The sequence below is a fragment of the Pantherophis guttatus genome, chromosome 6 (assembly GCF_059756535.1).
Source record: "Pantherophis guttatus breed Tessera chromosome 6, ASM5975653v1, whole genome shotgun sequence".
In the NCBI taxonomy this organism is placed as follows: domain Eukaryota; kingdom Metazoa; phylum Chordata; class Lepidosauria; order Squamata; family Colubridae; genus Pantherophis; species Pantherophis guttatus.
The window spans coordinates 26360811-26388595 of record NC_142068.1 but is presented as its reverse complement, the minus strand read 5'-3'; the positions used below and the strand labels follow the sequence as shown (position 1 = coordinate 26388595).

The following is a 27785-nucleotide window of genomic DNA, read 5'->3' as shown; positions in this document are numbered from 1 at the left end:
CTTAACTAACAGACTGATGACTTCAATGCAGATTAAAAATAGAACTGGTAAACAAGAGCAGTGAACTATCAGTATCTCTCCTATCAAAATCACAAGAATATGGACAGTTTAAGAATGACTTAATCAGCAATTCTCTGTATGTGTATGATGGCTCCTTTGAAATCTATGCACTGTTGATCCTTGTGGAAATAGGTCACTTGAAGGAACTCCCAAGTTTTCAGTAAAGCATCAAAATGTGTCCATCTAAATTCAATTAAATTCAAACCTTATTGTAATAGCTATATTTTAATATATATATATATATATATATATATATAAATCAGAATATACCTTTTTGGCAGTGGTGAAATCCAAATTTTTTTACTACCGATTCTGTGGGCGTGGCTTGGTGGGCGTGGGGAAGGGGAAGGATACTGCAAAATCTCCATTCCCATCCCACTCCAGGGGAAGGATAGTGCAAAACCCCCATTGTCTCTCCACTCCTGGGGGAAAGATATTGCAAAATCTCCAATCCCATCCCACTCGGGGGCCAGCCAGAGGTGGTATTTGCCGGTTCTCTGCTACTGGTTCTCTGAACTGCTCAAAATTTCCACTACTGGTTCTCCAGAAGCTGTCAGAACCTGCTGGATTTCACCCCTGCTTTTTGGACACAGCAAGCTGTTGAGAATGTCTCTGGATTTCACACTATTTTCATACAGTGCAAGAAAGATGAAGAGTTATTTTCCTATAATGAATTTTGGAACAATATTGCCCCCAGTTTATTGACGTTTCTGCCTGGAGCCACACTTCTTTCTCACTTTCGAGACTGATGTGAGATTTGAAAAACTAAATTCCATTGCTTATATGCTTATTGATTTAAAGGAGGCATATGATAAAGTGAACAGACTTGGATTACGAAATATTTTGCAGAGATATGGAGTTGACTATAGGCTGTTGAATATGGTAAAAGTGTTATATGATGGAAGTAAAGAACGAGTGACAAAAAAGTTAAGCGTTTGACAAATGTTTCAACATTGAGAAGGGAATAAAACCAGGGCATGTGATGATCTCATAGTTGTGTAATATATTGATGGTTAAATGTATGCTTGTGTTCATTAGAGGTAAGTTGCTTATGGATTTCAGCATGTGTGCACTTTTGTATGTACACAATGCAATGTTTGCAGAAAACCTGAATGGTATAAAATGGTGTTGGATTATATAATGCAATTAGAAGAATAAATCTGAAAATGAATACATCAAACACAAAATTAATTGTTTTCCACAGATAAAATGATTGATTGAAAGATGGCCAGTCACATATAAATCACTAAAAAGGAGAGCAAAATAAAGTCATGTTCTTGGGTAGAATGTTTATTAAAGATGAAAAATGGATTGTAAAATCAATTATTTCTTGGTTACTTACATTGTGGCAACTTTTGTAATAATTCTACTGGAACTCAATTTGTGTCTCAGCAAATACTGGGATAAAACTCTCAGTGCTAAAGCAAGCAACAAGACTTTAAAGTTTTTGCAGCACAGAGCAATTATTTCAAAATATGAGAGACATATTTCAGATTTAGGAAATTAAAAACTGAATATAAGAATTAAAAAGTGCAGGTAATTTTGTGTATCTTTGTACAAACACACACAGCATTTGTGTGTGCGTAATAATACTCCAATGGAAAATAGCTTTTGACCACCTCCACTTTTATATCCACATGGAGTTAGGCCAGTATTAAAAATTAAAACAAATGGTAGAAGTATTAAATTAGGAAAAGTCTATATCTTTCTTTCTTTCTTTCTTTCTTTCTTTCTTTCTTTCTTTCTTTCTTTCTTTCCTTTCTTTCTTTCTTTCTTTCTTTCTTTCTTTCTTTCTTTCTTTCTGTGTCTGTCTGTGGGTCTGTCTGTCCTATTCCAGTTAGAAGTGGTTTCAATATTTCAAATCATGCATAGGTTGTGTAAATCCAATGGAAAGGGAGGGAAAATATTTTTGTGATTCTAGGTATGACACCCAACTGGCTTTTTGAGGTCAGAATGAGAGATGGAGCTGGTTTCTTTATATTACTTCTCTCTCATTGGCTTGAAACTAATCAAGGAGAGAAACAACTTAGAACTAAGGAGAAATTTCCTGACAGCTAGAATAAATAATCAGTGGAAGAACTTGCCTCCAGAAGTTGTGAGTGCTCCAACACTAGAAGTTTTTAAGATGTGGGATAGCCATTTGTCTGAAGTGGTGTAGGGTTTCCTGCCTAAGCAGGGGGTTGGCCTAGAAGACCTCCATGGTCCCTTCCATCTCTGTTATTCTATTCTAAACTGAATAGGAGAAAAAGTATTATGAGCTCTCCAGATTCAACCTAGCCCTAACCACATTCTGATGAAAGCAGTATATAGCATTCTGTATATTCATAGCTTTCATAGCAGATCTAGTTTCTGATGGTGCTAGTTGCTTACAATGGTTTTCCTATTTTGTCTATGACATCCATAATGTTTGTTGGTCATTAATCACTATTCCAAGAGGGTAATAAGATCATTGGGTTATGACCAAAATGTTCTTTCTGTAAACAAGTAGCCATTTTGCATTAATCTCTACACTCAACATTGTTCACAAATGGCCACTCACGGCTATTGTTATATTGGCTAAATACACTGAAAGATGATAGTTATTTCCTTTCTGGTGAAAGGAATAGCCTGAATAGTGCTGCACCTGGTGGAGCTGGTCTGGGTTTGGAAACCAAACAGAGTCAGGTCTGGTTAGTAATTGGATATCATACCATTAAAGAATGCCAGAGCTGTAGGCTAGGTGGGAAGTCGAAACCATCTTTATCCTTTTATCAAAAATATTACAATGTAATCATAAGGTTGAGGCTAAATTCATTTTGCCTCCCTTCTCAAATTCCATAAAAGCTAGAAATCCATTTTCTTTTTAATGAAGACTGAGGGCCCGAGGTAACTCATGGTCCCTCTGAGATTGTTGGCTGGGAGGCTGCAATCCTTTAACCTCAATTTTTAATCCAGGATTCACAGCCTCCCTTACGTATCCCTCAAAGGCCTCACTTTTGGCTCCACTGCTAGTGCGGCAAAACTGGCATTAAGAGTAGAGATTTAAGTTACCTCATCAAGCAAACTTCCAACAGTAATTCTTCAGAAGGCAGAGAGGGAAATCTGCCCTTTCCTGATACCCTATTCCTAAGGAATATAGCAATACTGCTTAAAACAGCTTTTGGACAAAGGATGTAATTAATGCATTCTGTTATGAATGCATTAATGTTATTCAATTGTTTCCTCAAATGCCATGAATAAATGGTTCAGGGTCCAAGCAAACTTAAAAAATGAGGGTACAAATTATTCACAGTCCCTTTTTTCTCTGTTTTAATTGCCAAGCCCATCTTCTTCTCTTTTCCTGTATGCTTTGTTTAACATTTGTATTTCTTCTTGATAACCCTCTTTTTCCAAGTGCTGTTTTTTACTATTCTGCCTGTGAGCTTCGACAGTGTCAGGAATGGAGATGTTCAGATCACTGTTGGGATTGCTTGATGGTATGAAGAGTGAATAAGACGCTGTTTCTCCTAAATCACATGAGACAAATCTATTTTCTTTCCGAGAATAACGTAAAGATGGAGAACGGACCTGGGCAGACGATTGGCTAATATTACTAATGATAGAAACAGTGTCCATGGCTTCTTCATTGTCACAAATTTCAAGCACCTCTAAGTGAATCTTCACATTGGTGTCAGTAAATGTGGTTGGAGAATCCTCGGGATTTGGCTCATGGCCCACACTCTTGGAGCGATACACTTCAATTTTCTTGGATGTGGGAGTGATTTTTTGTCCTTCTGAGCTTACCTCATATGTAGATAAAGAGAGGGTTTTTCCTGTGGGAGCTTGGAGAGACACAGTTCCTTGAAATGCACACAGAGGAATAGCTAAGGCACCGCCTGAACGCTGAAATGAGAAAAATGGTTATTATTTAGTGTTGCTGCCACAAGCAAAAAACAGTTGTCAACAATCCAGTTACATCTCATTATTTTCACTGCTGTGTGTTGAGAATACCTTTTAAAGGCCTTAGATGTCATTGATGGTATAAAAATATACGCTTCTTTATTCACAGTTCTTATTCTGAATGTATTGACTCCTTCTGTTTCCTACACAATTGCACAAAACTCACTATTCTTTTTACTTTTTAACCATTTTTGTCCTTGCAGGTATCAGCACCTGTCCAATGTTTTCTAAGTTTGGAAGCTAAGCAGAATTAGCCCTGGTTAATACTTGAAGAGAAGATCTCCAGAGAATATCAGAGCTATATGTTGGTATCTTGAAAACAATGTGAAGTTACCAGAGATTCATAATTGAATAATTATCTTCCTGGACAAAGAACTTCTACCCATTAATCTCGTTTGCTCATTTGGGATGTATCAAATAATAATTATTAATCAGTGAGTTGATTATGTTGATAAATTGATTGGGTTAGAGTGTATAATTTTATAAACTAAAGGCAAAAAAAAATAACATGTAAATGAACTGGGCCAAATAGCCACTACAGCCAGATATTCCTCAATTTACAACCAATTGTGCAATAGCAATTGCACTTAGACTTATATACCGCTTCACAGTGCTTTACAGCCCTCTCTATAAGTGGTTTACAGAGTCAGCATATTGCCCCCAACAATCTGGGTCCTCATTTTACCAACCTTGAGAAGGATGGAAGGCTGAGTGAACCTTAAGCCGGTGAGATTCGAACTGCTAGCAGCTGGCAGTCAGCAGAAGTAGCCTGCAGTATTGCACTCTTTTTACTTCTGTATTCCAGCAATAAATGGAGCAATAAATGCCCCAGGTTTGCTTAACATTTGCTTAATGACTGTTGCAAAAATGTAATTTTTAATCTGGTCATGCAAATTCAATTCAAACCTTTATTGTCAGAATACAACATGTATACAATGAGATTGGCCGAGCCTCCCTTCGTGCACCCCCACAACTCAATACAACTCACAGTGAAAGACAGTAAAAGAAAAATCCCTAACCCAGTGAATCCTACTAACAAGCACACAATCCTACTGCACCATGTGAACTTATTGCATATTGCGCGGCCCTGCAAGTCAATCGTACTGTGTTGTTGTAAAGTTATTTTCCATTCAGAAGCGTGATGTTTGACTTATGATCATAATGACTTATGACTATAATTTTGGGTTTGAATTAATTTTGGTCGCAAATCGACGACTACCTGTATCTCTACAGTAGAAAAATATATAAAATATATTTGTAATAGAAAAAACATATGAAAGATGAATTCCTTTTCATTTTTTTCATTACCCAGGTTGTTGAAAGTGCAGAAAGTTTTATTATTTCTAAAAATAGGAAGAGAGAGAATCAACTTTAAGAGATCAAGGCGACAATCTGATACACACTTTTCTGGAAAGAGAAACTCCTCAATCTACTCCTGAATACACACAAGCTTAGCTTATAGAAGATATGAATATCAAGAAAAAAATAGCCAGATTTCCATGCTACAGGTAATTAACAAATTGTGCTTTTTTTTTTCAAAAGAAAAATCTTGTACTTTTTTCTGTACTGAGTGCCTTAATTATGATGACCTGTACCACCAATACATGGATCTATTTTGTCTTTCTGGTCAGTGTAGAAAAGCATGTCAAGTGAAAATGTGTGTAAAGTCTGAAAAGTATATCTAGTTTCACCAATGAAATCAGTAATCCAAATGGTGAAGAAATTATGAATGTTATTGAGCTGTGGTGGTCACAGCCTACTACCAGGGTGTGGCCTATTGAAACCAGGCCATGGGAGAAAGGGGCAAGCGTGCGTGCATGAAGCTCCACTTGTGCAAGCAGCAGGCAAGCATGTACACACATGCAAAGTGCCCTCCGCTCGCGTGAATGGAGCTTTGCGCCTGGACAAATGGAGCTGTGCACACATGTGTGCATCAGTGGTGGTGCCCCTGGTTTGCACCGGTTCTATAGAACCGGTAATAAAACCAGTGAGAGGCTTCGCCCACCGACCCTGACGTCATCTTCTGCTTGTGCATGGTCCCGTTACGAACCGGTAGTAAAGGTAAATAGAACCCACCCCTGGTGTGCATCTGCCACTCACATGCCTCCCCTGCGCTGGGCCAGGCTGGGCCGGGCCGCCAAGCTGGAAAGTTTGTGGATTGCTGGGCTAGGAAACAATCCGATAAGTGAGGGAGGAGCTCCCGATGGATTAACAGTCAGAGAACGAAATGTAGGAAGTATCTGCCCTAATTAATCAGGTGGTTAAAAGGAGTGGTGGGCAGTTGGACCTTCAGACTTGCAAGATTCTGTTAATGTAACCTTACAGTAAGGTAGAATTAACTCATCTAATCATGTTTCCTGTCTGGTTTGCACAGGTGGGCTGACAGTTTCTAATTATGGAATTGTGTGCAAGACCATAATTAGGCAACAACTACCAGATATATTTGGGAGATCTATTTTTTTCTCTCTTTCTGTTGTTAACCATGTCCTTTCATTGCTCTTCCTTTCTACCTTTCTGCTCTCTCCTTGGAACACAAAGCAAGGAAGCAGGGAGGGAGGGAGAGAGGGAAGAGAAGAAAGAAAGGGAGGGGGGAGAGAGAGCGAGAAAGAAAGATGTTGCTTTCATTACTCTGAAAAACTTTATGAGCAATTGTGTAATGAAAACATCCATGAAAAACAATGACAATGTCTATGTGGAACAATTTAATTTAAAGAACATATTTCATTTTCTCTGGTGGTGAGTTATAGTCTTCATTCAACTTTTCTTTCCACATATTTCTCCACAAGGACATACTGCAGTGCCGCTCAGCAAGTGGAAAAAGGACTTGGAAAGAATAGAGGATGAATGGATAGATGGGAGATTGGACATACTGTACATTAATTCATTCACAAGCCAACCATTTTCCACTCTTGCAATCTATATATAAGCACAAGCTCACATTCCTGTATCATAGCTAGAAAATGGGACTAGGTAGCAAATCACACAGAAGGAAGGATGGAATTGTACAGTTGAAAGCCAATTCAAGTTTCATAGGAACCTACCACAGACCTGGGTTTAATTCTATTCAGCCACTACTTGGAAGGAAAACTTTGGTCTGAGTGAGAGAAACACTATCAAACACCAAAGTGATTTTTCTTCAGGTTACAAGTCTGAAGACCTACATTGATTTGTTCCTGATGAAAATGCTGAAAATGTCCAAATGAATCCTTGGAAGAATATTTACAACTTTGTTCTAGCAATACTGTTTGTTTCTATGTTTCTTCTCACTTGCCTCTCCCATAAATCAGGTCCTCACTATTTTCTTGTTTGACTGTTTCAAAAGGATATAATATTGACTGAAATATACATAGTATCATTACTTCTGTCTTTAGAGCTTTTTAAAATATATAGTAAAAAGTACTCTTTTCTGGAGAGCTGCCTAGATCTCCGTGATGAATGGCAAGCTATAAATATCCTGAATGCAACATTTTAGAAATGGAGACAGACAGCTTTGGAGTGATGCGCACTAGGCATTAGTCCATAAAGTAGCTACAGTAGGGCAAATGGGTGGGACAAAAACAAAGGTAAAATTTGATGGAATGTATTTGATGTTTAAATGAGTTAAAATTATATCAAATAACTCATGTGGCGTTAAGTTCTTTCTCCTTATCAGGAAAGAATGGAGACAACCAAGGGGAGAGAATTAGTTGGACAGCTAGTAGCTATTGTAGGAAAGAATTAGAGGAACAACATTCTCTGAACATTCTCTGTTCAGAAACCCAAAGAATGGTTTTGTTTTAGTTTGCTGAAGAGAAGTTCAGAGTAATTCAATAGTTAATTTCTCATAGAAAGATATTCCCAGAGGAGAAGAAGGATCTGTTGAGCTGGCATCAGTGGTGGAATTTTAAATTACAAGAGGAAACCTAGAAAGAAGAACAAGGAGTGGAGATAGAAAGGGAATAGAAGAGATACAGCATCTGGCAACTAAGATGGACCTAAACAGCAGTGACTGTTATAGATTGATGAGTTTAATAAAGAGAGGAGACGGCTGTTAATCCTAAATGTGACTAGACAGCACTATACTGCTGAATCTTTGTTTTGTTTCCAGGATATTGGTTCAAAGTGAATGAAGCCGCCTGAAACAGATCTGGCCATGAGCCAGAAAAATGTATCAAACAAAGAGGGGGAAGCTTTAACCATTAATTACCAATGAGAGAAATATTGGGTTTATTTTTCATAAATTGTTGATGAAAGAACATATTTGTACATAATTTCTATTTTGTATGTTCAAATAACTTTTTTGAGGAAGGGGGTACATTTGAGTGAACTGCTCTGTTGCACAATTCTTTGCATCCCAAAAGTGCTTTTTAAAAGGCAACTAGATTTTCTTGGTTTCTTTTTTTTTTTCATTGAAAATGTTTCACTTGTCATTCGAGAAGCTTCTTCAGTTACTGAAGAGTAAAAGAGTGATATTGCAGCACCAAGGAGATATCTCTCAGATATCTTAGTTGACCCCCAGATAGAAAAAAGACTAGGAATGCCACACGATCGAGAGGGAGGCATAGAGGAATGTGTCAGGAAAGTTAAGAAGAGCAGGGTTACCCAGTCACATTAAAAAAATTACAATTTCATGGCAACACTTACAGGCCCTGATCTAGAGGAAAGGATAAATTTTTGAAAGACATATCATATATGGAAATTAGTTGTGGCAGAAAGGCATTATTCCACAAGCAAAATAAACAGAAAATGGACATTTATTGTTCTTTTTTAATAAGACAGTGCAAAGGTAATTTGATTTGATGACACTTTGCTCAAGTCACCCCTCTATCAAAATGAGGCCTAGCTCTGAAACTGTGGATCCAATTGGAAGTTTTCAAAGCATTTTGTTTGGAATGTTAACTTTTCTGCTGCTTTTGGTATTGTAACAAGTATATGCAAGTTTGCAAGGGCAATTTCTTATGTGGGAAACATTTTAGAAATGGAGACAGACAGCTTTGGAGTGATGCGCACTAGGCATTAGTCCATAAAGTAGCTACAGTAGGGCAAATGGGTGGGACAAAAACAAAGGTAAAATTTGATGGAATGTATTTGATGTTTAAATGAGTTAAAATTATATCAAATAACTCATGTGGCGTTAAGTTCTTTCTCCTTATCAGGAAAGAATGGAGACAACCAAGGGGAGAGAATTAGTTGGACAGCTAGTAGCTATTGTAGGAAAGAATTAGAGGAACAACATTCTCTGAACATTCTCTGTTCAGAAACCCAAAGAATGGTTTTGTTTTAGTTTGCTGAAGAGAAGTTCAGAGTAATTCAATAGTTAATTTCTCATAGAAAGATATTCCCAGAGGAGAAGAAGGATCTGTTGAGCTGGCATCAGTGGTGGAATTTTAAATTACAAGAGGAAACCTAGAAAGAAGAACAAGGAGTGGAGATAGAAAGGGAATAGAAGAGATACAGCATCTGGCAACTAAGATGGACCTAAACAGCAGTGACTGTTATAGATTGATGAGTTTAATAAAGAGAGGAGACGGCTGTTAATCCTAAATGTGACTAGACAGCACTATACTGCTGAATCTTTGTTTTGTTTCCAGGATATTGGTTCAAAGTGAATGAAGCCGCCTGAAACAGATCTGGCCATGAGCCAGAAAAATGTATCAAACAAAGAGGGGGAAGCTTTAACCATTAATTACCAATGAGAGAAATATTGGGTTTATTTTTCATAAATTGTTGATGAAAGAACATATTTGTACATAATTTCTATTTTGTATGTTCAAATAACTTTTTTGAGGAAGGGGGTACATTTGAGTGAACTGCTCTGTTGCACAATTCTTTGCATCCCAAAAGTGCTTTTTAAAAGGCAACTGGATTTTCTTGGTTTCTTTTTTTTTTTCATTGAAAATGTTTCACTTGTCATTCGAGAAGCTTCTTCAGTTACTGAAGAGTAAAAGAGTGATATTGCAGCACCAAGGAGATATCGCTCAGATATCTTAGTTGACCCCCAGATAGAAAAAAGACTAGGAATGCCACACGATCGAGAGGGAGGCATAGAGGAATGTGTCAGGAAAGTTAAGAAGAGCAGGGTTACCCAGTCACATTAAAAAAATTACAATTTCATGGCAACACTTACAGGCCCTGATCTAGAGGAAAGGATAAATTTTTGAAAGACATATCATATATGGAAATTAGTTGTGGCAGAAAGGCATTATTCCACAAGCAAAATAAACAGAAAATGGACATTTATTGTTCTTTTTTAATAAGACAGTGCAAAGGTAATTTGATTTGATGACACTTTGCTCAAGTCACCCCTCTATCAAAATGAGGCCTAGCTCTGAAACTGTGGATCCAATTGGAAGTTTTCAAAGCATTTTGTTTGGAATGTTAACTTTTCTGCTGCTTTTGGTATTGTAACAAGTATATGCAAGTTTGCAAGGGCAATTTCTTATGTGGGAAACACAGAGAAAGGCAGTTGATTGTTGTGGCAGACTCTCAGTCATATGAGTAGCTGGCCAGTGAATTTTACTTTAATAGACAGCCTTGAAAAACTATTTGAGGGCTGGACATTTTTTGTTTGTTTGTTTCTGCTTATATTTTCTCACTTCACTTGTTAACATTTGCTTGCTGTGCAGCTTAATCTGCTGGGAAATGGGTGGAGAGGGAGAGGAAAATGGAATAATTGAGCAGTTATTTGGTGGGGTTCTGCTTGCTTATGTCTTCTTAAGAGTGACCATACATTCCTCCAAGTCTGTTTATTATTCAGATGTTATTTGTGTCTGATCTAATTTTTTGTTTATCTTAGTATGTCTGTCCAGTCTGAGTTCTTTCAGTTCCTCATTCGTCTTCATTCTTCTCACTCCCACATCTCATGTTTAATTCCCTTTCTAATTCCTCTGTTGTGATCTACTTGTACATCTCTGTCTTGAATAAATGGGCCCAAGGCATGTGTGAGGCTAGGTTACTGTATACTGAATTAGAATTAGCTGTGTTCCCATTTCTTTTTCCTATGTAGTTGTCCAACTCTAGTCTAATCAATGCAGAGTGCAATGGAAATATTATCTCCTGTGATTTCAGCACCATCCTTTTAATGTAGGCCAAGCATGCATTGGTATTTTTTAGCACTTGTTCTAATGGGGCAGCTGCAACATCCACTATAGTTACCTAATGTGGACATTTCATTTCCAACATTGCAATGTAAGAACAGTTATTTTAATGCCCCAAAAGGTCTAAACCATTCTAGGACATTATATTACATAACTGGGGAGTCCCAATCTGACCATCAATCAGTAGAAAATCATATTACTGTTGCTGCTGCCTATCACTTTTAAATATAAGAGGAGAGATATTCTATGAAAACTCTCAATATCAAAAGATATTCTGTGGAATATGGCACAACTGGACAAGAAAAGAACAGCTACAAGTACATGGGAGTGTGTTCTGCTTAAGTGCGTCAAAGTGGAATCCATTTTTTGGAGCCCTGAGAACTGAGGCTGTAGGTTTTTTTTTTTCAGGGTGAATGGCCTTCATTCATTCATATAAGAAAATTAATTATTGTAACTGAAGAGCAGATAATCTTGACAAGATAAAAACTGCCATTGTTAAAAAAAAACACCAAGTTACAGTGCCACTCATAGAGAGTCTGTTCTTCAATTGTTTCAGGCAGGAAGCCCAGCTACACAAGCTTAATTCTTTATTACCACCTTAAGGACATGGTAGAAAATTGTGGCAGCAAGAACAACAGCTTCCCTTTCTCTGTGTTTCTGTCTCTCTAACACAGAGAATGCAAATCCATACATATCAGACATGATTCTCCATTCTTGAATAAAAGCACAGGAAGAAACTCTCGAAATAATTTGGTAGGTAATATAATAAACATGGATTTTGACCTTTCCATAATTCAAAGGAACAAAAACTATAATTGTATTTTTAGATTAAAAAAAAGCATACATCCCTCCCCCCCTTTTTTTGTCCCTCCCCTGTATTAAAGGGTTAGTATTTCAGACATGCATCCAGCTTAATTACTGACTTCTCTAAAGAGCCAAAATATATGTGGAGCTTATTCAGAATTGAAAGAAATATTTCAAAATCCCAAATTGTATTGCAGTAGTGCTCAAGCAAAACAGTAGCAATCTGTTTATATTTATATCTCGAGGCACATTCCTGTTAAAATAGAAATCAGATGCCAGAGAAACATGCCAAGAAAACTAAATTTACCTCCTATGACATTTGCATGATTTGTATCTTTTTTTCCTACAGAATTATTAGCTTAGTGTATTATATTGGCCTTAAAATTGCTTCTAATGTACCGACTGTTCAGTTTTTAAAACAGCACATAATAGGGGGAACTAAGGAAACTATCCTGGGAAATAATAAACTTCATTTTAAGAACGTAATGTATATAATTCAGGCTGAAATATGACAATTATTCTAGGAGAAGTTGAAGTTGATGAAATTTTAATTTTTATGTAGTGCTTAAACTATATTACTTGAACATCCTGGTTCAAAATCCAGGTAATATGGGAATCTATTCAGAGAGTCACGTCTCACCATGCAAGTATAAACTGGAATGGCTGAAAGCGTAATATAGCATATTAAGATAGAATAAAAAGTAATTCACTACAGTTTCCTGGTCTGTCCCTTGGCCCAAAATAATATTTTCTTACATTTGTTGGAATTCATTATGACTTTTATTGTTTCATCAATGTATAAAATACAAATAAAAATAAAAATAGGAAATTAAGGGAAGGCAAAAGAGAGGGGGAAAGAAAATATGAGGCATAAGGGAAGGAAAAAAGGTGTTGACTTCTGACTCTTTTTAGCACAATACAAGATAACAACATTTCATCTTTTTTCTTACATTTGTTGAAAGTCTAAAGAAGGCTGTATTGTGTGTGTGTGTGTGTGTGTGTGTGTGTGTGTGTGTACCTGTGTGTACAGGTAGTCCTCAATTTACAATAGATCATTTAGTGAACTATTCAAAGTTACAATAACACTCAAAAAAGTGACTTATGACCATATTTCACACTTATGACCTTTGTAGTATCCCCAAGGTGATGTGATCAAAATTCAGATGCTTGGCAACTGGTTCATACTTAATGATCATCGCAATGTCCCAAAGTTGTGTGATCACTTTTTGCAACCTTTTGATAAGCAAAATCAGTGGCGAAGCCAGATTCACTTAACAGATGGATTACTAACTTATCAACTGCAGTGATTCACTTACCAACTGTGGCAAGAAAGGTCGTAAAATGGGGCAAAACTCACTTAATAAATGTCTTACTTAACAACAGAAATTTTGGGCTCAGTAGTAGACATAAGTCGAGGACTACCTGTATGAATGTATGTATGTATGTATGTATGTATGTATGTATGTATGTATGTATGTATCTATCTATCTATCTATCTATCTATCTATCTATCTATCTATCTATCTATCTCACTGGTGCGTTTCAAAAATTGTTACTACTGGTTCTGTGGGTGTGGTTTGGTGGGTGTGGCATGGCTTGGTGGACGTGGCTTGGTAGGCGTGGCAGGGGAAGGATACCGTAAAATCTCCATTCCCATCCCACTCCAGGGGAAGGTTACTGCAAAATCCCCATTTCCTCCTGATCAGCTGGCACTTGGGAAGCAAAGAATAGATGGGGGCGGGCCAGTCAGAATTTTTACTACCAGTTCTCCAAACTACTCAAAATTTCCGCTACTGGTTCTCCAGAACTGGTCAAAACCTGCTGAAGCCCACCTCTGATCAATCTATCATCTATCTATCTATCTATCTATCTATCTATCTATCTATCTATCTATCTATCTATCTATCTCCCTCTGTGTGTGTGTGTGTGTGTGTGTGTGTGTGTGTGTGTGTGTTTGTGTCTGTGTAGAACTCACTCTACATGCATCCCTAAGAAAATACAACGTTCGGTTCATTTTGTTTCCATCAACTTTGTGAATATCTGAATGAGTTTTATTTGTATAAGAAGCCCACCGAAATGTCAGTTGTTGGCTGATGAGCTTGTAGGTGAAGAAAAAAATGGGCAGAACTTTTTCAAGCACTGTATAAATGCTTCAAAGTCCTGACAAGGCAAGAGAATAAGAACTGAGAATCAGTCAGTTTTATTTATCCTTACTTCATTTTTTCCAATCAATCAAGATTTTTCTTTCTTTGCTTGCTTTTGCTCATTTGAAGGCAGGTTCAATTTGATTGGGAGGTTTTCATCTTTTAAAGACGTTATTAAAAACTAGTATGAGTTTGGAGATTTCTTCAGTAAATGCATTTTTGTTGGCAGTTTTCCCATTTTCAATATCTTTCTCTAATGTAATATGCTTTTCTCTATTATTTTCCCACATATGCATTTTTAGCAGATTTTGCTCTAATACATCTATGAGTATTATTTGTTTTTTTAAAAATAGCAAGCAGCATTGTTAACCTTTGGAGAGTTATGATATTCTGAGAACTGGTTGTTAACTTTCTGAGCAGTTTGGGCAATTGGCTGTTGGAAGAAATCATTAGGGCAGAGAACTGGTTGTTAAATTAGTTGAATCCCACCACTGGTCCAAATCATACAAAAATATATTTGTGACCAATCCATCTGGCAATATAATCTATTATTTTAGATAGTAGAATATTTTTGTAGATAGTAGATAGATAGAAAAGAGAGACAGAGAGAAGATAGATAGATAGATAGATAGATGATAGATAGATAGATAGATAGATGATAGATAGATAGATAGATAGGAGAGAGAGAGAGAGAGAGAGAGAGAGAGAGTAAAACTCAATAGAATGTACAATTCCTCAACAAATTTGCAAATTCAGGCATACTTAAAAGTTCCAAGTACAAAAGACTTAAATAAGGCCTAAATATATTTATCATTTTGTCAAACTTTAATGTGAAAAATGATGTTGTGTAGGAAAAATAATACTAGTTTTTAATGCATTTCATGTGACGTTTGGCATTTCCCCAGTGTCTAATAAGAGCGCAACATGCATTTTCTGCTGTCTGGAAAATATCTATTTAGATGGAACAGAATTTCAAACAGGAATGCTTTTCTTTCTATGATATCCTTTTATGCTACTATTTTAAGAGACAACTATAGAGAAAAATGGGATAGATTGTCTCTGAGAAAAATTGAACACTCTAATTGGATGAACTCCTCTGGCAGTCCTAACAGCACATTCTCAGAATGGTCCATATGAATTTGACATAAATAAGAGAGGTAGCATTTCAAATTGTAATACTTATCTGATATTGCATATAAGTAATAGATTGGAATATTCTAAATGGCTTGCCTTTGCTCTAACACAATTCTATATAATCATATGGGAAATTAGAATATATATAGACTGTATGTAATTATGCATTTATGCATTTATGCATCTGTCTGTCTGCCTGTCTGTCTACCTACCTACCTACCTACCTACCTACCTACCTACCTACCTACCTACGTACCTACCTACGATATAATTTTATGCATTCTAATAGTTTTGGTCTGATTATATTGGCATAGCTACTTTAAATTTAAAATCATTGTCTCAGAGAAGATAGAAGATGTGGCTTGCGTTCTTTTTCACCATTTCATGTTTCTTTTCTAACCTTGAAATACAAAGCTCAATCCACTGGGAGCCACTTCATTTAATATATTGTAATGACATTCAAAATGTCAACACCTTTGTTTCCTTGAATATGTTCTTGATTGTCTGGGACTCATATTGCTTTTCGCTTATTGTTCCCTACTAATAGTTGGGGTTGGGTTTGTTTTTGTTTTTTTTTAGCTTTTAGAATATTTGCGCATTCTGCGTGGAAACTATGAAAAACAATAGGCCATTGCTTTTAGCCTTCAAAGCGACCTGACTGCAGCAACTGAAATGGGTGACAATGATAAGTGTTTTGTTATTACGTTTTTCAAAAAGAAAAAATAAATAGGCATTGCAAGTCTCCTTGCCTTGAGCATCAATTTGTTGTGTAACAACTGAACTTTGGAGAGTAAGAATTAAATATCTCCTGTAATTGACTTGGAGAAGAAATGGGCCCAGAGCTGCTACCCTATAAGAATACAAGAATAAAGCCTATTAAATTGAGACCTGCTTCTGGAAAAGGCATATGTAAAATTTAACAATAGTTCTGAGATTAATAAGAGATACAACATTCCTGATCAAGAGTATGTAGAAAACCGAAGCCATCTTGGAGCTTCAGTATTGCCACTCTGGAGCTGAGGGATAAGGAGGGGGGATTAGAGATAGCTGGGGTTACATAGTCAAAATAAAATACTTTCTTCTGAGAACCAAGGACGTTCTCACACCTGGCTGGAAGAAGGACGATGCTGCCTTGATTGGACCATGTGACTGATTGTTTGGGGCTGAGGGAAAAACTTTTACTTTTAATTAGGTGAAAATCAAGGGGTCCCTCAGAATTGGTTTTCACCAGATACAGTATGTGCCAATTTGATATTTCCAATAAAGCTATTCTTTGAGGAATTCACCTGCCTCGGAATTTTTGCTTGCAATGGATTGATTGCTTGGAACCCTGACAATTTCATTACCATTCCCAAATCCTTAATCCTGAAGATCCTAATACAAGGTATCTGTGGGTAATCTAATACCCTAGTGCACCTGACAGACACATTTACTATCCAGAAAGTTCCGTGCCCTAACTTTTATAGAAAAATCAGGTAGTGAGTTATAAAGCCTTGCAGGCTACAGTGTCCACCTCATCTCCAAAAATACCTGTGGGAACATACATATCATAGTTTCAGTTTTTGTAAAAACATAAGTTTTCTCATCCCATTGTAGCCATTTTTCAACAGCCTACCTTGATTGGGGAATCCTATCTTAACATACCCTTCTTATTGCATCCATTATTGATAAAGCAAAGGAATTCTGCTTTGTTTTGTGACTACTGTTCATTAGGGAAGAAATTTAAACAAGTCGACCTTTTTTAAAAACCTTATCCAATGTTCTTTCATTGAGATGGGTTGCAAAGCACCCAGAGTCATTTAGGTGAGATGGGTGGTGTAGAACTTTAATAAATAAGTACGAGAAAAAAATGAATTCTGTCTGCGTTTGACTTCATAGTAAATTTCCTCTCCACAAAAACATTCAGTTTCTTAATCCTATGGTACTCCTGTTCAATCAGTTCAGCAATACTCATATCAAGCATTTAGAAATAAGAATTATATCTCATCTGGTCACTCTGTTACCACTCTGCTGTTTCAGGCCATCATTCTTTAAGGAAAAAATAATTGCAGTCAGAAGTTAAAGAAATCTATTATGTTAACTTAAATAATATACCTTCTAGGACATCATGGCAATAACTCATATCTGTTGAGTGGGAAGGTAAGGGAAAAAAACTCTAGAATTTAAATCCTGGAGAACAGGCCTATATGTAGGCATTTTTAATCTGGAGAGGATTGCTTTTGTTTTATCAGAAATCCTCACCTGATTGAATGTTCATTTTGGAAAAAATCAGTTTTGTGATTTACATCTGGTTATAGTTATGTCCCACACAAGGCCTGCTCTTTTTTTTTTTTAATTCCATTAAAAGTGTCTGCACTTTCCAGAAGTGGAATTATTGATTCCTACCATGAAGTAATTAAGGCTTTGAAAACTGAAACAGAGAGTATCATTAAGCCTCCAGAATTTACTGATAGGCAAATCTGTATCTTGGTAAGAAGACATTGTTAGAATAATAATAATTCCACACTGTTCTGATGGCTATTCTGTTTTATCAGTTTGACATATATAACTACTTAAAATGAGGATCTCCTGTTTTACTACTAGGGTTGATGTGGGAGCATAAGATATGAAAAAACTCTACTAAGTGAACAAGTTTCAAAGAGCCAATGCTTTTGCATGGAGATAGCTAATCCTGTTTCTCAAAAACAGCTTTCTGGACTAGTCTTTCCTAAATCTGATTCTCCCTAGATGCAACTTCTTCAATTCTTCTGCTTCTCTTTGATGGTTTCTCAAAATGCCCAAAATTGTTCCTCAAAGTGTTAATTTTATCCCCCCTCCATTTCCTGGAGAGTGAAACATACTTGGCAAAAAGAACTGATGTTCAGTCAATTACCATTATATATAAAATGACAAACATTAAGGAAAGAGTTCCCTAGAAAAGCATATCCTTGAAAAGATTATTTATCATAATTGTTATGAGTTTGAGCATTCAAAACAGTATGAATGATATATATTAAAGATATAGAAACAATATGAATAAACCTAAACTTGCTGTTGAAAAATATGACTACTATAGTAGTGAAATGTAAAGTTATTACTATTTTTTTAAAGTAAAGAAAACACTTCAAGGCTATTTATCTTTGATGAATTTTTAAAATGCTGGCTAAAGTCCTAAGAATTTAAATTGGAGCCTGAGTGGCGTAGGAAGCTAATGCCTCCTACTAAGGCAGCATTTAACATCCAGCTGCCTGCAATTACTACGAGTTCAATTCTCACCAGGCTCAAGGTTGACTCAGCCTTCCATCCTTTCTAAGGTGGGTAAAATGAGGACCCGGATTGTGGGGGCAATAAGCTGACTTTGTATAAAATATATAAAAGTATGAAGGCTATTGCTTAACGCATTGAAAGCCGCCCTGAATCTCCGGAGAAGGGCGGCATATAAAAATAAATAAATAAAATAAATAAAAATAAATAAAAAATTATTTGTTATCTTTAATAATTGTTTGATCACCTATTGGGAGAAAGAATATAATCACCAGGAGTTTGGCAGCACATAAATTAAACAAATTATTATAAATTCAATATAGGAAAGCAAGCAACCAGCTATACGTAAATGTAATAAACAAATCAGCAAGCATAATGACAAAGTTGCTCTTTTCTTTTTTCCTTACCATCAGAACTGTGAACAAAATGTGATGGATATGCACCTTTGTTTTTTTAATCCCTGTGATGAAATATATTGAATTATGTGCATAGATTTGTTGTGGGGCTTCAATCTACATATATCTTAGTGCTGTAAGAAGTAGTATGGTTATGTTCTCACATAAAGAGTCCTGCACAGAATGTGCCGTTCTTACTAATCTGAGTGATGTAGAAGTCTGATGAAGATTAATTTCTAAAAACGAGTGAAAGATCCCCCCAGAGACCAAAGTCGTATGAATGAATAGCTAAATTTCAGCAAAGATTTCTTTTGATCAAGCCTTGTTGTTGTCAAAGCTCTATTTAAATGAAGAATTCCTATAATATAATAAAACTTTTCTGAAGGAATAGAGTACAAGGCCCAATCAAATTCATTTTGCCTAATGTATATGTACCGAATGAGTTTTCCCATTAGAGAAAAATGCTAGTGAACAATCATGAGAGGAGACTAACAGCATCAATTTTGCAAGTTCAAGATGACCCTGAGAGAAGGGTGGAGGAAAAGGCTGGTAACACAACCCGTGTCTTTAGCAAAGTGCCAAGTTCTTTAGTTCAGTGCTGAGAAGGGAATGCACAATGCCCTCTGCAGAGTGCTAAGTCTAGTATTTGAAAGACCCTTAAACAGGGGAGCTCCAGGCAAGAGTCAAGTGGACAGCTCAGCCCTGGTAAGGTATCTATTCTCCACCATCCTCTATTAATAAATTTCTTGAAGCAAACATGAAGTACATTACTCTTTCTGTTTCAAAACTCTCTAAGAAGTAAAATATTACCATGGGGAAATCCATGTGCTACCTCTGCGTATGTATGTATGGGTTTCAGCAAGTTCTGACCAGTTCTGGAGAACCGGTAGCAGAAATTTTGAGTGGTTCGGAGAACCAGTAGTAAAAATTCTGACTGGCCGCGCCCCCATTTATTCTCTGCCTCCAGAGTCCCAGCTGATCGGGAGGAAATGGGGATTTTGCAGTAACCTTCCCCTGGAGTGGGATGGGAATGGGGATTTTGCTGTATCCTTCCCCTGCCATGCCCACCAAGCCATGCCACGCCCACCAAGCCACACCCACAGAACCGGTAGTAAAAAATGTTGAAACCCACCACTGGTATGTGTATGTATGTATGTATGTATGTATGTATGTATGTATGACTGACCTTCAACTAGATAAAAAGAGATAACAAAAATATTTTCATTCTCCTTTTTTTTATGGCCAAAAGTAGCATTATGCTGAAGGAGTGGGCCATTTTAATGAAAGAATTCATCAAGAGCCTGAAGCTTTTGGAATTAGTGCTGAAAATGATGTAGTCCGCATTCTTTTGAGTTAACTAAGAACATATATAGGACTTATTGACTAGAACAGGGTTCTGCAACCTTAAACACTTAAGAGCCATTTGGACCCTTTCCCACAGAAAAGAAAACACCGGGAGCCACAAAACTCTTCCCGTGCCTGACTATTTCTTGAGCTGCCACAAAACCACCATATGCTGTTGAATTAAACATTCTGTTTTCTTCTGAAACTTTTCTTTTCTTGGATTTATCCATGGTTGGCCTACTGGGGGTTTAAAAGCTCAATAAATCACATGCTGGCCGGTGTCACACATTGGTGGTTGTGACACATATTTTGAGTGACAGGGAGCTACAGCAGAAGGGCGAAAGATCCACATGCGGCTCCAGAGCTGCAGGTTGCTGACCCCTGGATTGGAATATGGTTCTGAGTTTCATTTTCTAGAAGGCAAATTGGTGGGGCTAGGAGGAAGTAATTTGCCTAACTTCCTAAGCAGAAACAAAAACCTGAGCTTGCAAAACCACATATTTTTGCTTCTAACAAACTGCTATTTAACAGCAGGAGAGAGAGAGAGAGAGAGTGAGGGAAGGAGGGAGAGATTGGCCTGGAAGACAATAGGACAGGGGCAATTGAAGTCGTCCAATCTTAGCCATAATGTTAGAAATATGTGAGTTTAGGTTTATATAATCAAACATAACAGTCTTTGAAACTGCAAGGAAAACTAGAGGAGCAGAGGCAGGAATTTTATACCATGAAGAGGTTCAAATTTATTTATTCAATTTTAATTTCAAAACTTCTTCCTATATTTTTTCAAGGCTTTTGCGATAACCTAGTGGGTTTAATTAAAAGTCATTGATGAAGTCATTGATTTCTTGATGAAATTCCTTCAATTTTAAATGACATGGATCTACAGCATTCTTAAACTATGATTAAAGTTTGAGATTCATGGACTATTTCAGAATCAGAATTAGTCCCAGCTTCAATTTTAATTTTATTTAGCAATACTAGTTAAATAAAAGCTAATATTTATTTAGCAATATTAGCAAGAGGCAATGATGATGATGATGATGATGATGATGATGATGATTAATTGACCTGATTTTCTCAGGTCAATTAATTTTCGGATAGAAAAGCAATTTTTAGACACAACTGTGCATTTTTAATCTATGTGCTCTATTGAAAATCATTATCTTGAATGTGTTGCAGTGAACTATTAATTAGAATGCTTTAAAGAAAAACCACAGGATAACATTTGTGATGTCACTAAAAGGGAAACAATTTGCTTCTCTCCATGATACATAAGGAACAACATTTATTCAAAAACTGAAAACAGAAAATGATGATAAGGAAATTGTCATATACTGTGCAATTTAGTAGAGTAATAAATCAGTCATTAATAAACCAATATACTCCATCTATTTTTCCTAGCCTGAGATCAGTTCTAATTTGTTTTTATTTTTGCCATTCTCCTGATTTTTTCAAGAAATATATGGCAAGCCAATGGTTACTCTTGAATTCAGAAGATAACTGAACTTGCATATAGAGATCTTGAACTTCAGATACTGCAGTAGAAAAAGACATAATGTCAGTGACCTGAATTATGCTTTTGAAAACATCAAAATTAGAGACGTGATAAAACAATAAACTATAAGGCAGAAGAAGCAAAAGATAGATAACAGATAGACTAAATAATTATCCAAAATTATGAATTTAACCTCTTAAAAAAAAAGAAATTATAATTGCTTCTGATCTACACTGGTTTTTGCTGATGTCAAATCAGCATTTCAAAAAACTCTTACAAGGGAAATATTTTTCTTTATGTTACTGTTCTGAAAATATTCTTATCTTTCTGGATTAGGAGGGACTAACACAGAGGTGGTATCCAGCAGGTTCTGGCCAGTTTTGGAGAACTAGTAGCAGAAATTTTGAGTAATTTAGAGAACCGGTAAATACCACTTCTGACTGGCCCCGGCCCCATCTATTCTCTGCCTCCCAAGTCCCAGCTGATTGGGAGGAAATGGGGATTTTGCAGTAATCTTCCCCTGGAGTGGGGTGGGAATTGAGATTTTCCAGTATCCTTGCCCTGCTATGCCCACCAAACCATGCCATGCCCATCAAGCCACGCCCCATAAAACCGGTAGTAAATTTTTTTGAATCCCACTACTGGACTAACAATGGTAATTCATGGACTTGTCAGCTCATGGTTTGATTACAATTTGTTCTACCTGAAATTACCCTATATCATTTAAAAGCCATGTAGTTGTTTGCCTTATCATGGCAGAGAGAGATTCTATAGTAGAATAACCTGGGTATTGAAGGAATCACATTGGTGGTCGGTTGAATTCTAATTCAACCAGGTTTTTGTTTTATGGACTTGTGTTCGTGTTTTATAGTTATTTGCTTTTACTGTTATTGCAAGCTTCTCAGAGTTAAGGTGGACAATGATACAAGCCTTTTAAATATATAAATTAAATAAATTATTGGAGTATTTAGGTGACATATATACAATGGTGCATAAATCCTATAGCTTTTATATAAGAAATGTACTGCAGTAGAACCAATGTTTAATACAGTAGGCAGGACAGGGCAGAAAAATGACAACATGAAGCCTCAATTTAATTTCTAATTATTCATACGAAGTTGGCTTATACTGAAGCACAGTCTCTCTGTTCCAGGTAGGCAACCAAATAACATCAAGATGTTTTGGACTATAGTTATGACACTCTGTTTTAATGGACTGTACCTGTTAGAATTGGTAGAAACTATTGCCTTTGAGACATTTTTATATCAGAATCCAAAGAGTTATTTAGATGGTAATATTTATAGCAACATAAGTTTATTTTTTTTCTAAGAAAATTTGCATAGAGCTGTGCTTTAAAATGAAAAGACTGTAGCTATGCAACAAAACACATTGGTTGTGGCAGATGACATGATCTTGAAAAAAAGCAAAGAAACCAACAGCATGGGTACCATGACTTGTCTGAGTGTCTGTGAATCTTCTCAGCTGCTGTTTTTATGTTATTTTGGTTGTTTTTAACTCTGGGTGGTTTTAAATTGGTTTTAAAACAACAGACGTTCTTTTTGATTTCCTTAGGCGGATGAGTGAGCTCAATGTCTGTTCCCAAAAAGAGTTTGGTCTTTAGTTATTCATCATTAATTTTTAATAGCAAATATCCCTGAAGTCACTAAGTGCATTGCATGTAATATTTTTGCTCAGTATGGTGAGTTCCAGTGCTTCTCCTTTCTTTGCCATGAAAAAAACCAAATTTGTATTGCTATTTTCAATATTTAACTTGAGCAAAATAAACTCTCTTTCATAGTTCCATATTTTTATCTACCCGGAAAGTTTTTCTCATTTCTGTACCTATGGTAAATCAGTGAAAGTGGAATGGTTTCTTCTTTGTGTGCGATGCTCTTCTCAACTACAGCTACATAGAAGTCATATTTATCCAGTGAGGCAAACGCAAGTGATTGTGCCAATGAGAGGGGCTATTGTGTGGGAAAGAATATGTCATTACCTTGTTCTTATGTATCTGCAGATCTAGCTTTCTGATTACATTATAGAATAATGACTTTCATCAAATGTCAGGTTTGAAGGTCATAGAAGATGACTGTAGTTGGTTCTGATAACTGAGGCTATTTCTGGCCTTAATAATGGTGGCATTATTGCTGCCTGGTATTTATCCTGACCACATAGTCTACTGTGATGGGATGGAGGTAGAAGAAGGGACTTTTCTAGTCTGTATGCATATTTGTGTTGGGGAGAGAATTTTGATTCTCAACCTATTCTATAAGTGTTTGTTTTTGTTTCATTTCAGTGAGACAGCTCTGAAAGCCAATTTTGTCTTTTGGGGAGTGGTGGGATAATGATAGTTTTGTTTCTTTCTCTCCTGCTTTCTCACTCACTATGTGAATTTGGAGCTTGCTCATTTGAAAATATTTCTTAATACAATCAGTTTTCCTTCTATGAACAGATGGTTTCAAATGTTCAGCCTTGCAATTTGCCTTTAGAATGTATAAATTAAGGAATCCAAACTCAGAAAGAAGGAGAAACCTCAGAAGTGTAATTTTTTAAGTAAAATAATGCAAATTTACACAACGAAAACTATCATAAGCCTGTAAAACTGTACTCACAAACCCCATAGTCCATGTTTCCATAAGATACTAGACTAAGACAAAGTTAAGTCTTAACACATGTCACGTAACATACTAAGACAATGAACATGTGTTTACTCACATGCACAAGCAAGGTTTTGTCAAAGTACTATGTAAGCTACAACTTAACCACAACCTCAGCTAAAGAGACATAAAAAAGCATATGTTCATTTGGATAGTGAAAAAATACTGCTTGATATTGCCACTGAATAGATGTGGATAAGATTTCAGAAAATTTTCAAGAGATTATACTATGATCTTTCCATTATAGACAAAAGCTGAAAAACTAGCTTCTAAAAGTTGTTGACATTTTATGAGACTTCCAAAGTATTTGAACAGGCATGCAATGAGGCAAAGTAGCTCAAAGGTACTCAGAACATAACTGCATTTGAGTATCATAATGAAAATCAAATAAAGGTCAGCCTTCCCAAGACAATTATTGTCAAATGGATGACACTAAACCATCACCTTTTAAATTTAAATTATGGGACAGTGTCCAAACATATAAACCAAAAAAAATCTCTTCTGAACCTGGGGCTGGGATGATTGGGTGGATCATGCAGTTTTTAAAAAGAGTGTTTTAGTGTGTCCCCATTGCTGACATAATACATATTAAAGAAATGGCAGCTGAAAAAATGCACTATTTGGGGAAAACTTGTCCAGTTTGTTCTGTTCTGCCCACTCTACCTATTTTTACAATCTACAGTCTACAAAAGGTGTATTCAGCCTGTGGCCATAGGCTGCATGCATCCTTCGATAGCTAGTAATGCAACTCCACAAGATGAATACCAGTAGTGGGATTCAAATCCCAGCACTACCGGTTTGCTATTGGGAGCACGCAGGTGCGTGTGTTCGCTTCGTGAGCGTGTGGTGCTTCTGCGCATGCGCAGACCATTTTTGATGACATCTGGGTGGGTGGACAGAGCCTCCCACCGCTGCCATTACCGGTTCGCCCGAACCGGGGTGAACCAGTAGCAACCCACCCCTAATGTATACATTTATAAAGATTTATAAAATAATAAAGGATGTTTGTTATTTATATACATTAATTGTATTATATATTTTATATGTGGCCCTAGGCAATTTCTTTTCAGTCAATGTGGCCCAGGCAGTCCAAAAGGTTGGACACCCATAGTCTACAACCTATCTTGTGCATCATTATTGCTTGCTTTAAAGACTATTTTCTTTATTTTTTCCAAAGCAGGAAAGTACTTTTTAAGTGTATTTCTACACTTTGGGGTGTAGAAACAGAGCCAGGATTGAGTGGTGCATGGGGTGAAGTCAAATATTAAAATCAATTTAATTTAAACTGGAAAATTAATTAAAAAGAAAGTTCTAGCCACTTGGACTATGGGCTGAAAGCTTATAAAATACATGCTCTTGGCTCAAAAAGAATTTGGACAGGATTAAGTAACAGGTATAAGCTAACATTTCTAGTCATTGGTTCAAATATTTACTACTTTTAAACATGAGGGGTTCATGTGAAGATCACCTCTATAAATGCCACTTTATCTATGCCAGCTTTTTCTCTGTGAGCTTTGTTTCTGGTACCTCTACTACTTAATATTGCCATACAAGCAACCAAATCTTGCTCAGAAGGGCCCAAGCTTCACTAATATATCTACCCATCCTGGCACCCAGAAACGTTTTTCCAATGAAAAGCTAAGTTTGCTGATCTCCTATGCCAATCTGTCTGGCCATCCAATAAACCAAAGAATGAGAAGTAGCAAAGACACAGTCTTAGGGCACATAACTTCTCTATAGATTCTTACCTATCTACAGTTCCTGATTAGAATAAATGCAAGCTAATTTGCTGCCATTTCCTTATCTGCACTACGTCTGTCTTACAAGAGGTACAAAGGAAATATCCTTTTTAAAATCGTTGGAGTGAAAATATTCAGTCCAAACTCAGCAGAGGTAAATAAAAGATTTACCATTACTGGTATTTTTATATTATTATCCTTAAAAAAATGAAGCAGCTACAGATGTTTTTATGTTTCCCCTTATAGTCTGAAGTTACCAGTATTTATTTTTGTTCAAAATCAGGTGCAGGAATTTGAAGCTGCTTAAATTAAATATTTGCCCTCTTAAACCAAACATTCAAATTGAATCATGCCTTCCTTAAATTATGCTTATATTAGAATGAAATCAGTAATAATTCATATATAACTATTCTCCCAATTTGCATCTTAACTGCCAAAATAAATACAGACCTATCCTATTTGCAACATAGCTAAAGTAAAGTATCTCTGATTTAGGTTGACTCAGCCTTCCATCCTTTCGTGGTGGGTAAAATGAGGACCCAAATTATTGGGGGCAATATGCTGACTCTGTAAACTGCTTAGAGAGGGCAGTAAAGCACTGTAAAGTGGTGTATATAGGTCTAAGTGCTATTGCTATTACTATTTTCCACTGAAATACATTGGAATCCGTTTTACTATGCTGAGTATTGCCTTGACCAATTTATAATTTAGAACATGGCTATGTTTTTTACAAACCTGAGTAGCAAAGTGACTTATCACTTAGAAAGCTTAGACCCTGAAATTCTTAGCACTTGTTACACTTACAAACAAATCAGCATGTGCAACTTTTTGCTGCCAACCACACTTTTTTTTTGAATGATATACTCCTCAAAGTAGACAGGGCCGGGACAAAGAAGTCAAGGACAATAACTAAATTTGATTTGTTTACATTTGAGCTGCATGAAATTAAATAAATATAATTGCTATGATTGCTCCCCATACAATCATCTCCTCCCTTCATATCATTTTAAAAATTGTACTTTACTGGAAAGTTTTGAAAGTTCTCTGGAATAACATTCAAAGGTTTGAAAGAAGCCTCAAGTTATGAACCTTGGACATAAAAGATTTCAGTACTAAATTACACACTACCTGTCGAGGAGTCCTTTCCGACTTACTTCTGCACCACTCCCAGTCAGAGAGTTCTGGTTTCCGGCCCTCCTCATGAGACAACCTTCTTTCTGGTCCTTCAAAAAAAGTTCCTTTTTCAATATTCCGGATCTCTTCTTTCTTATATGACATTTTATCAGACATTAGGCAGTCTATGAATTTATCCCTGCTTAAGTCTTTCCTGGTGTCTGTGCTGTCAACATTTTTGCAACCAGCAATATTTTGACACGTGGAGCTGTCCACCACGGAAATGGTGCTGAACTCCATTTTGCTGCTTTCTTTTTGAGTTGCTTTTGTGTTCTCACAATCACAGTTGAGCAAGCTGTGGTAGGATATTGAATTGCTACCATCACTGTGGTTATTGTCATGGGATATCTTATAGATTCCATAACCTTGTTGAAAGGACAAATTGAATTCAAAGCCTCTTCTTTTGGCTAAAGAAAGAAAGAAAGAAAGAATGAAAGAAAGAAAAAAGAAAAAAGAAATAAAATAAACCATTGCATTAAAACAGCTAGAAGCCAGTAGGACAGTTAATAGTATTTTTGTTAAAAAAGTACACCATATTTTGATAATTGGGTTAATGTGAATTGTTTCAAAACATATATTTTAAATCAATGTTTCAAAACATTA

General features: G+C 36.4%; 1 protein-coding gene and 1 long non-coding RNA gene across 2 annotated transcripts in view; one reads left to right on the top strand and one right to left on the bottom strand.

Moving 5' to 3' along the window:
• Nucleotides 1-27785, top strand: part of LOC117678265 (uncharacterized) — a 37851-nt gene that overhangs the window by 9230 nt on the left and 836 nt on the right. Inside the window, exons 3-4 of the long non-coding RNA XR_004594975.3 lie at nt 4182-4412; nt 5291-5486. This is a non-coding gene — a long non-coding RNA (uncharacterized LOC117678265). The remainder of the gene's footprint in view (nt 1-4181; nt 4413-5290; nt 5487-27785) is intronic.
• The window catches only part of GPR149 (G protein-coupled receptor 149), a 36218-nt gene continuing 11687 nt past the window's right edge, over nt 3255-27785 (bottom strand). The window contains exons 3-4 of the mRNA XM_034439185.3: nt 27138-27589; nt 3255-3921 (exon numbers count right to left, since the gene is read on the bottom strand). Of these exons, the coding sequence (XP_034295076.2) occupies nt 3349-3921; nt 27138-27589 (1025 nt within the window). The 3' untranslated portion in view covers nt 3255-3348. The remainder of the gene's footprint in view (nt 3922-27137; nt 27590-27785) is intronic.